The sequence below is a fragment of the Schistocerca americana genome, chromosome 11 (genome assembly GCF_021461395.2).
Source record: "Schistocerca americana isolate TAMUIC-IGC-003095 chromosome 11, iqSchAmer2.1, whole genome shotgun sequence".
Classification (NCBI taxonomy): domain Eukaryota; kingdom Metazoa; phylum Arthropoda; class Insecta; order Orthoptera; family Acrididae; genus Schistocerca; species Schistocerca americana.
This window is the reverse complement of record NC_060129.1, coordinates 206,893,179-206,905,721: the sequence shown is the minus strand read 5'-3', so window position 1 is coordinate 206,905,721 and position 12,543 is coordinate 206,893,179. Positions and strand designations below refer to the sequence as shown.

General features: G+C 45.1%; 1 protein-coding gene across 3 annotated transcripts in view; it reads left to right on the top strand.

Moving 5' to 3' along the window:
* LOC124553572 (amyloid beta A4 precursor protein-binding family B member 1-interacting protein) overlaps window positions 1-9,645 on the top strand; it is a 528,575-nt gene extending 518,930 nt beyond the window's left edge. For all 3 annotated transcript variants that reach the window (XM_047127415.1, XM_047127417.1, XM_047127416.1), the window contains 2 exons: window positions 2,425-2,752; window positions 5,998-9,645. In XM_047127415.1, the coding sequence (XP_046983371.1) occupies window positions 2,425-2,752; window positions 5,998-6,397 (728 nt within the window). In that variant the 3' untranslated portion in view covers window positions 6,398-9,645. The remainder of the gene's footprint in view (window positions 1-2,424; window positions 2,753-5,997) is intronic.
* Window positions 9,646-12,543: the final 2,898 nt, after the last annotated feature.

Genomic DNA, 12,543 nt, shown 5'->3' with positions numbered 1-12,543 from the left:
TGTGGCTCACCGGCAGAGTGATAAACGCGGAGGAAAGGTGGCGCGCGATTTGAAGGACGTGTGACAGTAATCCACAGTAGCCCGTCCAACTCTGCTACACACTTGAGATGACCGCTACAAAATACCTGTTATTTACAAATCACTACAAATATTTTGTACGTTACAGAAAGGTAAAATGACGGATTGGAAGAAAGAAATTAAAATGTGCATCAATCTCAAAGACAGTATACGCTTTTAAATGAACAAAACGACCTGCAAAATTGGGAATTCTAGCCAACTTTTAGGCCTACCAGTTCTGCGTAATGCGAAAGATCCCGCAACCGTAAGAAAGGTAGTGAAAGATTTTACTCGATTTTCACGGTTTTCAGTACTATTTCATTAGAGTACTGTTATTGATTTTGTATGTAGATCTTTGTAATGACTTTCCAAAAATGGCACACTCACACAACAGTAGAACAAATATATACGAGTTATTTTAAAGATATTACATACAGTTATTTTTACTCTGATCACAAACAATAATTAAATATAATTGAGAACAAAGACATATAGAGCTCAATTAAGAAATTTCTCTAAAATAATTATAATCTTCCTAAAGTGCGTACATTAAAAATGTCAACCTTATATGTAAGAGCTTGGCAATGACTGCTCGAAAACGAGGAAATCTTTTTCTAATTTATTTTGTGACAATTACGTGCTGCCGTAGGAGAAAAGACGAACACGGCATAATGTACCGTTCAAAATCGACTGTAAAGTAAGTTATAATTCTCCTAGCGTATCTTGGCTTACGACTTGTTCCTTTCATAAATTTGTAAGTGATACTAATGCATCTGATGTGTAATGCTTCCATTTTGGATTCTAGAAAATGGCCAGAGGCCGAAATTGTACGATTCTACATCGAATAGAGAAAATGTCAGCCGAAGGCAGCACTCGTCACAGCTGTAGACCCTATCGCAGTGAAGATGTAAAATCCTAAGGACTCGGGTTCGATCCTAGGATTTTCATCTGTCATTAATCACTTCTTTCACTTCCTGTAGTGTACGTCAGTGTGAAAAATGCCGAGTTACACTGCGGTTCAGAATCCACTTCTAACTGCAAGGCACCCTCTGACTGACTGGGTGGGTTTTTATTTTTTGATATTAGAATTTCGAGTAAATGGTATGTACCGAGGATCAGAAATTCCTGTCACAGGAAATGGAAAATCTGCGACCGGGCAAAGTTCGGAAGAAGACGAGGATACAATTCGTTTTGATGGCAAACAGGTGCTCGTGTTTTATCCACAACAACCGAGTTATGTAATCCAGTAATATCTTCAAAGAAACCGAAAGTTGGGGCTTTCGGGGGCGAGGAGACAGATATTGGCAGAGGAATAAAAAGTAATCTGGAAATAGGAAGTATTTCTTAGGAGGTCAGAGATGCGATTCCTAAGAAGAGTACCAGGGTACACACTCTGTGACAGGAGGGGGAATGCAGATACCAGAGGAGAAATGGGAGTGCAAAGCTCGAGTTAGCTTACCGAGAAACATGGGAACGACCAGAAGGACTGTGTCAATAGAGTAAAAGATGACACAGTGTTAAAATTGGTGCCCCGACGCATGCGCTGCATTTTGTATTGCGAGCAGGCGCACCATTTAATGAAACAATAATGATATCAGCTTTCATTATATCAGTTTGCCGCTACAGACAGGTGTTAATATGCAGTAATGGCCCACTCGAAGCATTATAACGGTGCAATTGCATCGGATCCGAATTAACCACTTACTCGATAACTAATTATCTCGTAGATGACTGAGATTGTGCACCAGTCATAAATTTTGTCCCACCTGACTCGCATTTTATTTTATATTACTGCCACTCACTCGGACGTAAGACAACACAAGTTATCTTTGTGTTAGCTGAAGCAATAGTGAAGGAATAGGTACGTGCTTGCAGTTGCAAAACCACAACAGAACAGGCAAAACAATTTTGCTCGAGGGTTTATGACGAATTATTACCCAGTTGACAGATAGTGTTTGGGAGGAACTAAGAAAAGGTGGAAAGATCTGTAATTTGAACAGAGATGGCTTAACAGGCAAATGTCTAATAACACGAGAAAGAGAAGGAGAATTTTATGTATAAGTTATATTTTTGTTATCGGAGGTTCAAATACGAAATATTCATCGCACCTGTATTCTACGTCAGTGATTCTGCTCCTCACACAAATGTATAATGTTGAGGGACAGTGTCGTTTTCATTAAAACCTGCCGTGTGTATGACTTTGTGTCATTTAAAATACTTACAATCAAATAACGAGGAATATTTTGCCAAGGATTTTACTCACATTTCAGTGGGGGACACGTACAAATGCCACGGATGCCTTCGGGGAACGTAATGCGACCGTGCCGTAATGTGAGAGTGTAACACTTTTGTCCCGGTCCACTGCAGGTCGCACAGAAGTGCAAGGCGGACCTGTCGACGACACCGCACGAGGTGCTCGGATTCCGCGACGCGCCTCCCCCGCCGCTGCCGCCTCCGGACGTCCGGCGGGAGAACAGTGTGCTGGACTGGGTGCAGGAGCACTACGGGGGCGGCGGGGGCGGTGCGCCCCACCAGTACAACCTCTACGAGAACGTCTACCTGGTGGGGGGCGGCGGGTCACCCGCCCACGCGCCGCCCGCCGTCAACGGCCAGCACTGCCCGCCGTACCGTCACCACCCCCACCCCCAGCACCCGGACGGGGCACCGCCCCCGACAGCTGTGGACTACCGAGCAGGTGAGTGTCAGCTTCTGCTGGAGACGTGTCGTGCACTCGAGAAACACGGGTGTGCTCCGATGTACTCTAGTGTATTACTACTCTGACATACATAGAAAATTAGTTACTTTAACAAAAATTCTCGTGAACCGGTTTACTTTTGTAGCAAATAGGCAGGCCTCGTTACCAGAAGTAGTGACATTAGAAGTGACCACTTGACTATTTACCTGATTTCTTTGATTTGTTAGAGTTGTCTCGGGTTTCTGCAACACAAAAAAAAGACACAGTCTGGTTAAAGTGTTCTGTTTGTTGTAGCAGGAGAAAAGAACCAAACTGTACACTAATATAAGACATTTTAGTAATACAAGGATGGACTGTGTATCAAAGTGACCTCAGTGTAAACACGTAGCCACACGGAGCAGGACAGAAACCCTCGTGGTTGCAGCAGTGGTGACATTTAGAACTCTTTGACAGTGTACTCATTTTATGTGTTTGTCTTGACTTCAGTTGTAATTAGATTAATGATAGACACACAATTACAACTCCAGTTTCCTTGTAATAAATTGCTTCACATTCGTTAACTAACATGTTACACTAATTCATCAACATTCCTCTCTTCCTCTCTCTCTCTCTCTCTCTCTCTCTCTCTCTCTCTCTCTCTCTCGTGTGCCCACCTTTCATTACTTCGGGCTTTAAAATACACTCACATAACTCCAAGTACCCTGTTAATTTTACAGTAAATATAATTTCTCACAAAGCTGCCAGTCAGTGGTGCAAGCAATGCACATTAATAGTGTAGCTAATGAACATTTTCCAGTTTTAAATGAATAAAAATTCACTGGAAAATAATAAAAATTATCTACACAAAGCCAAGATTTTATCAAAATATGGAAGAGAGGTACTATGAATATCAAATGTATGTATTATCTGGTTGTGCAGTTGTTTGGTGTTTCATGTTCTGGAATATTACTCGGCACTGGCTGTCTCATTGTAATACCTGCACCATTTGTGAAACTCCAGTAGATGTGGCGTGTCTGTCTCCTACGTGTTCGGTATCATGTTACACGTCTCGTGAACGAGCTTCCCTGTGTAACGTATGCAGAGTTGTATCCTGAACTTTTAAATTCAGCTTTTTTAGTGAAATTTGAGTAATTGCTGATCTAGGTCACTAAATTTATTTATATTGCAGCACACGAAAAGCTAATAAGAAAGTTAGCTCAGTCGAGGGAGTGATTTTTCGTCCCAGGAACTTGGTGCGTTGCTTAAGACGCAGATAAAAAAAAAAAAAAAAATTGTGCCTCAAATAACTTCAAAATTTATTACTTATTACATCATGGAACACACAAAATACTACACTTGACAAATATATATGTAAAAGTAAGACCACAATGAGCATCCGAGTTCACAGCCGCGTACCTATTTATAAACTTTCAACAATCGATATAATTCTTCTTTTGTTAAAAGCTATTACAATTCGATTTACCACACTCTAACCATTTTAACAGACAGTTTATTTAGTGTTTCTATCTAAATTTGTGAATCCCTTCTTCTACAAATTTAACTTCTCTGATACAAAAATGTGATGTTCTTCATACAGTCCACAAATTGTCGGTCTTTTGTGAAATTTGTTGCTCAGCTTAAGCCTCGTCAAATGTCCTTGTATATTTCTTACGTTACATACAGAGTCAGGAGGAAAGGTATGTGCTCGGACGAGTGATAGTATTTGTGATTCTTAATGAAAAAAGTCATACGAACGTATGTCCCGAATGAAATTTTCACTCCGCAGCAGTGTGCGTTCTGATAAGAAACTTCCCGGCAGATTAAAATTGCGTGGCGGACCGAGACTCGAACTCGGGACCTTCACCTTTCGTGGGCGAACGCTCTACTTACCGATTTACACGAGCGTGACCCGCGACCCGTCCTCACAATTTTACTTCTGCCAGTACCTCGTCTCCTACCTTCCAAAGTTCACAGAAGCTCTCCTTTGAGCCTTACAGAAGTAGCACCCCGGGAAGAAACGGTATTGTTGCAGAGTGAAAATCTCATTTTGGAAACATCCCCCAGGCTGTGGCTAACGTGTGTCTCCGCAATATCCCTTCTCGCAGGAGTGCTAGTTCTGCAAGCTTCGCCAGAGAGCTTCTGTGAAGTTTGGACCGTAGGAGGCGAGGTACTGGCGAAAGTGAAGCTGTGAGGACGGGGCGCAAGTCGTGCTCGGGTAGCTCAGTCGGTAGAGCACTTGCCTGCGGATGGCGGAGGTCCCGAGTTCGAGTCTCGGTCCGGCACACAATTTTAATCTGCCAGGAAATTTCGACACATGTCCTGATCCTAACAGCTTCTGAAGAAACTAGTTCAAACAGTGGGGAACAGGACAAATGTAGGTGATAGTAAACAAAACATTGTGATCTAATCTTTTGTTTGATTGTCTACATATCCTCACTAAATCCGCCGTCAACTGCAATGAATTTTGCAGCTCTCGTAGGCAGTTTACTCTCGTAGGCAACTGCTCTGTTGCCGATCTAAGTTCTTTCGTACAGTTTTCTACTCGAACACGTGCTCGTACAATGTGAGTGAGGAGTTGCTCCTCTGTGGAACTCTGTGCTCACAGATGTAGCTCTCGAACTGACCCCCGAAGACGGTAGTACGGTGGAGTGAGGTCGGGTGACCTCGGTGGCCTAGAAATGACTCCACAGTGGCAAAATCAGATTCCCAGGATACATTTCAGTGACGTACTGTGTCACTGGCTGTGCAGAAGGCGTAGGAGCTCAGTCGTGCCGCAAGTACGTGAGATGTCGCGGGAGGCACTACAGACGACAGTACGTAGTGTGACCGACGCCTGCGGTATTCGAGCAGCCGAACGTCGGATACGGTTAAGAAAACGGCATACGTTCACTCAAAGTTTTACGTTCAGAATCGTCAGTACCGTCCCCTCTCGTTACTGACCCCCTGCAACCGTACACACTCTGCGTCGTACCGTTACCTTATTTTTGTACGAGAAATTGTGGTTTTGCAGGCAGATGTAAAAACAATAAAGTACCTGCCACTAGCTTGCTAGTACCACACAATATTAGCTTTGCTAATTTCGTTATGCTAGAAAAAAATAAAATACTCAGATTATTATTTAAAAATGCTAATTGTCTGTTTGGAATTATATATTGTCGGCAAAACCCGAAAATGACAAGTTACGAGATTGAAGTACGCGTGCTCGTGTAGAGTTCTTCACGAGAGCTGCAGTTGGGAGTGACTGACGTTTCACGCGCCTTCCGCAGGTCCAGCTCCGGGCTCGCGGCTCTCCCGTCAGAACAGCGTGGCGGCCGCCATCGCCGCCAAGAAGAGGCCGCCTCCGCCGCCCCCGAAGCGCTCGGAGACGACGCAGCTGACGACGGCGGTCCCGCCGCACGCGCGGGCGCCCCTGCCGCCGCCCCCACCGCCGCACCCCTCGCGCTGACGCCGCCCCAACGGCCGGTAGAGCTGCGCCCCCGGCCGTCCCCGCGGCCGCCGCCACCACCCTTGCGGACTCATCTGACAGCCGGCGGGGTCGCGCCGGGGTCACGGGAAGTGCGCGCCTCGGAGGGACACCCGTCTCTACGTCTGCGGTCTTCGGAAACTGTGACGAACAGGACGAGTCGACGGTCGAGTTACGGGGCGGTCACTCTGGTTTTCCGGTAACCTCACTACCGTTTGCCAAAGTTTTTTCGCACGTACGGTGGCCGAGGGACCCGCCACCGCACGACAGCTGTAATCGGACCGTCCCTACGGCGGTCAGACCGAGCCCTCGGTGTCGGAGTGACTTTTTGTAAATATTGTGCCGCAGCTACGGATCGGCAGGCGGCCACCTCTAGTGTGCGGGGAGAACGGTTCTCACGGTCGACGGTATCTTGTCCGACATTTTCTTTTTACTGCGAATATTTTGCAGTGCAGAAATGTACATGGGTATACTAGTTTCCAGCAGAATTGTATTTTAATGAGCTTCAGAGTTTCTGAGAAAGAAAATTCATCGATCGACAGTTGACGACGATATTCCGGAAAATAAATCTTCCTCTGTTATAATTCACTTCGGTTTCTATCTATTTGTTGTGAGGGTAAAGGCCCCATCGTCGGACGCTTCTCGCCACGGTACAGCCCTCGAGGGACCGCCGAGTAGTGAACACTGCACGGACGTGGTGACGATTGTGATGTCGGTGATAATTTTATACCGAAACTTCGGCTTCGAACCGGGTTACGACAGAACGATCTGACGCTCGTGACACGTAGACCCCACCCACTCTTACCGAGCTATCCCACTGTCTGTCTACGAGGAAGTAACTGACACTCTCGAGAGGTGGGATACTTTTCCCGCCTGCCACGTATGTCGTATTTCCGAGTGTTCGGAGCTGTGCCTGCCGAACGTAAATACGAGGCCGACGATTGTGCCACTATATTTTCTGCTTTTGAATAGATAACTGAGAAAAGAATTCAGTTGTATATACAGAAGATTTATTTTGCGAAATAAAACAGTGTCCGTGTTCATCGAATACAGTCGAGGTTTCATTTCCCGATTGCTCCAAATTCTCTGTCCGTAATAGCTCGCCGAACGGGTCTGTAATTCTCGTCTACGATGGGTCTCTGTTGCACCGGACGTCAGCTGTAGGGAGCCGAGGTGCGTTATTCCATTCCCCCGCGTCAGCCAGAATAAATTTCGTCCCCGGTCAGATCGCACGATCTCGGAGTGCTGCCCCGTGAGCCGAGAAAGTGAACGGTGTGTACTGCTGCAGCGAGAGACCAGCGTGAGGTGCAGGCTGCTACACCACACCGGAACTGGACATTCTCGCCACGAGACACGGCCGGGGCATTGCGCGGAAGGGGTGGCCGGCACATGGCGGGCGGTTTGTCACACGGAGGGGGGCACTGAGCGAGGAAGAAGCAGCACTGGCGAGCAACGAGAGAGAGAGTGAGAGAGAGAGAGAGAGACTCTTTCTGAAGAAGTTGTAACATTGTTCATAGATATGAAAGAAATCCAGCAATCATTCAGAAGACCTCACTAACCGTTCCAGTAGTAACAGTATTACCTACTGGAAAATTCTTATGTTAACTGTTTTTCAGTAGTAGGTGGAATGAGTTGGACTGTTCGTGCGAATGATGCACACTAACATGTGTGTCCTGTCATAAGTTCTCTCTCTCTCTCTCTCTCTCTCTCTCTCTGTCTCTCTCTCTCTCTCTTTCTTTCACACACACACACACACACACACACACACACACACACACACACACACACACTAACATAGTAATAAACTGGAATATTCGCTCCGTGTCTTTAAGAGTCGTGGACTCGGAATCTTCTTTCAGTGCTGCTGAAGAACGCAAACACTCTCTTGTTCCGAGTGCAGGTTTGTGCAGTCAACTCGGTTCAAATGTGTTTCGTTTGACGTCCTCTGGTGCAGTTTGCTTTCGTGAAATGAGAATTTGAGAAACAATCGTACGTGTAAGAGAGGTTGAACTGAAATAACCAACTGAGCACTTACATTTTTTTTCTACATATATGGGTAGTCTGCATAAACATTGTGTCACGCTACACGTCGGTGGTGCGTTCGGACTCTCGTCTCCCGTGCCTCTGTTTTGGGTGCTTCTAGTTGAGGGAAACTTTCTGTAATGATCTCCAGTTGTTTGTATAAAATATATATATATGTATATGTATGGACAGTAGTACAGGCCTCGTACTTGAGCAAGACTTTTTATTAGTCTGTTTTTTATAACGACGGTGCTTCTAACTTTAAATTTAAATTTTGCCGTAGAATCCGCTTTTTGTATGTACACACGAGATGTATGTCTAAAAGGATCGCCATTTGTATCGGTAGCTGTCGATACAGAGACAGTGCCGGATCAATGACACCTTTTTACGCGTAGATTGTATCGGAACTTTTGTGATATATTTTCGTGTAAAAATTGTAGCTAAGTAGGCGTTTCTCCTCTGGACCCAGGTGTACCGCACACATTGAACGAGAGAAACGTGGTACCCGTTCCCTTACCCTCTCTCTTAGTGATGTGAATTTGTATCCCAGAAAATTTCCTCCTCCTCCTCCTCCTCCTCGTCCCTAGACAATTTTCAGTACTCTGGATGTATTTCTGAATCGTAGAAGAAGAAATTCCTGCCATCGATAAGTAGAACAAACTGCTGACTTACATGTATAAAATGATGCACAAATACGGTAAATGTGACTACTGGTTTTGTACTAGTTTTTTTAATTTTCTACAAAGGCAATGTCACTTACGTTCATTTTTATATGTATACGTATTATATAGATGAAATATAACTCAGTGATGGACTTTTATCCTAAATATATCATCTGTTGTATGTTGTTCTAATAATGCTGTGTATAGATCGAGATGTGATGTGGGGAAAACATTTCGGACGTGTTGTGATTACAGCTGTAAATAATACAGATTTTTGTAAACGAGGATCGCTTTTAAATTTTCACCCTCCAGCATCGGAGGACACGCATTTCAGACTGTGATGGGGCGTAAACACATTATTGGTTTACCTTCCGGAATTTGATTCAGATACGTACAGGAAAGAGTTTGGAAGGAAATGTTATGTCTCGGAGAGCTCCTTAATGTTCTAAAAAATTCATTAATTTCTCTTCGGGATTCTGTTATTAAAAATGTCATTTATACTGCCAATTGTAATGTCGAATTGACAGGCTGGGGCCAAAACTCACTTGTAAAAATTGTTTACAGTTTTGGAACTACTACGACAAGTGAAAATCTCCCGAGACTGCACGGAAACTTAATTTGCAATAGTGTGCTTTCCAGATGACATTCGTACTTAAGTATGTTACCATTTGCCGACACTGTTATTTCATTTGTAAGAAAGAAAGTGTTGCGACTAGTTATCACTACTACATACTGATGTTTTCAAAGTAAACTATACCTGAAATGAAGTTTTCGCCTCTTTATTTAAACCCAAACCTGAAATTATTTAGCATATTACCTGGTCTACACACGCTATTTAGCACGCAAGAATGTGTGACGCTGCAGCACTCTCTGAAGACGCTGGACGCACGTGAGCTAACCTGTGTTTGTGTGTGTGTGTCTTCACCTGAAAAAAGAGAAGAATAATGTCGGGCAGCCTACTTCTAAATGTGCCCTGCTGCCACCTGCCGCCGTCACCACGTGCCGAGTAGCGACGCACCGTAATCGACGGACCGAGAATCCGCAGTCGGAACGAAATTTCGAGAACCGCTACGGTAAGTGAGGAACCCAAGGACGTTCTACAGTGCACTCCGTACCGCTCCCGAAGGGATCGTGGAGACTGAGCAGTTGTTCTTACCGCACCTCGGATGTCGTCGGAACGGAAAGAAACACCGGTGTGTGTGCTGCCGAGAAATGGGGAGCGACGAGTACGAAATGAGTCTGGCTCTTCTGTTCGTTTCTGGGAGTCCGTAAATGAATGCGCAGTATCAGTGGTACATTATAACTGTTTAATTAAGACTATTTACAACAAACCGTACATTAAATTGGAGGTAAACTAACCCATTTAATCTGCCAGACGTTCGATATGTGAACCTGCAGTTACACAGAACGTGCCCAAACTAAAATCCAATTCTTCCTACAATTTGGTTAAAAATTCTGGAGTAGTGGAAGCAGTAGCCTCTCGAATTCTGTGTCACGATTCTGGCAAATTGTTAGGTACTTGCAGGATGAGAGTTCTGTCATACTAACTGCTACGACTGATCCGACAGTTGGGGACACTGATGTTCTTCCACTTTGGTACAGAGAGATGCCACTGGGGAGTGGCTCTGTCTCATTGCCAAATGATGTTTTCAGGCTTACCTTCCAATTAGTAAAAAGAGCCATTCTCGCAACATACCCAGGTAAACGACTCGCGTGCAAAAAAAATAAATGGTCCCCGCACTCGATGTCCGGACATGCCACAGAAAAGTAATTTTGGAGTATGTCTCTGATATTGTGCAAGTATGTGAGGATGTTTTCAGCCCCAGATGTGAACATTACGAGTATGTACCGTAACACTCTGTGAAAGGTTGCCTCGTCAGTGAACACCACACAATCACAAAAGTTGCTTTCCTCCTGCAACTCTTCACTCAGAAAGTTGTACCGTATGCTGTCGTCACCGGGCTTTAAAACGTGTAGCGACTCTAACTGTTGTGGATGTGTATCTAAACTTCTTCTTAAAACTTGCCACACTGTCATCTTTGTAGCCGAAGTTACACACTCGCTTCCCGAACACACTACTCGTGACTACAGATGTATGAGGCCGTGATGCGACCGATTCTCTTCGGACACTTGCGGTGGTCTCTTCTCGTCCTCTCACTACGGAGCACAGACCGAGAGTGGAGAGCAAATTGTCCGAGAGCAGTGGAGCCCGACAGCAGTCAGCTGAGAATGACAACGCACGAATGGCAAATAACTCGACATTTTTAATTGCGGGCCACGTCGGGACGTGATTAACTCTCGCTCGAGTGCTGTTCTGCGCGAAAAACTACGCTTGACGTTGCGCAGCTAATAGTTCAATTGCGTGCATTTTTTTCTGTATTTACACGGTAGGCACATATACGTGTCGGCATAAAGTGTTTAATTTTTATTTGGCCGATACATCGGCATTTTAGCGTACCCTACCGATTTTTACCAATTTCCAGATTTGGTGCCACTCAACTAACATTTTTGCTAGATTACATTACAACATCACTATTCTACACTATCAAAGTATTTTACCTCGCCATTATTATTTTTTTTTCCTCTCTGCGTCTCACTACGGCACGCGATCCGTTCACTACAGAGCTCAGGTCACGAATGGAGAGCGGCGTCGTACGATCGATAAATAATAACCCGAGCACAGAGTCGAACGAAGAGCACGGGAGCTCCTCCGTCCTCAAAATACAGACAGCTATAGAATCAAATTACAAAAATTAAAACTGCTCAAAGTCGGAGGGTGGGAGGGGGAGGGTCGTGTCGCGAGTTTGCACGGCATTACTGCCCTAGGGCTGCTCATCATTTCCGCATAAATGCGTATTGCCATCGGCCACAGGGGGGGAGGGGGAGGAAATTCCAGGAAAAGTGTCATCGCCCAAACAGCAGATGCCGATGGTTGCAATTCAGAGGGGGAAAAAGAAGCTCAGTGCTGGTGTCATCGATTCCAGGAGTTCTGATGTTGATGTTAGCAAAATTCCTGCCAGAACTTGCAGAGCTCCTCTTCTGCTGTTAACATCAAATGTAACAGTAAGTGTTGGCAAGTCTCTTTTGGAGGAATTTGCCCGAAGTATAGCTTTGTAGAGAAGTGAAACGTGGACAGTAAATATTTCAGACGAGAAGAGAATAGAAGCTTTCGAAATGCGACGTTACAGAAGAATGGTGAAAATTAGCTGGCTAGATTGAATAATTAATGGGGTGGTATCGAGTCAAACAGCAGAACAAATAAATTTGTGGCACAGCTCGGATAAAAGGAAGGATCGGGTGATAGGCTACACTGTGAGACGTCGCAGAATCGTCAGTTTAGAAACGGAGGGAAGAGTGGGGGGTAAAAACTTCAAAGTGAGACCTGATGTAAACGCCGAGCGAGGTGGCGCAGTGGTCAGCACACTGGACTCGCATTCGGGAGGACGACGGTTCGATCCCGCGTCCGGCCATCCCGATTTTCTTAAAACGCTCCAGACAAATGCCGGGACGGCCTTTGAAACGGCACGGCCAGCTTCCTTCCCCGTCCTTCTCTAATTGGATGAGACAAATGACCTCGCAATTTTGGTTTCGTCCCTCAAACGACCCAACCCAGATGTAAGCAGTGTCGGCAGGTTCAGATGGAGAAACATAATTTACTGCTTACG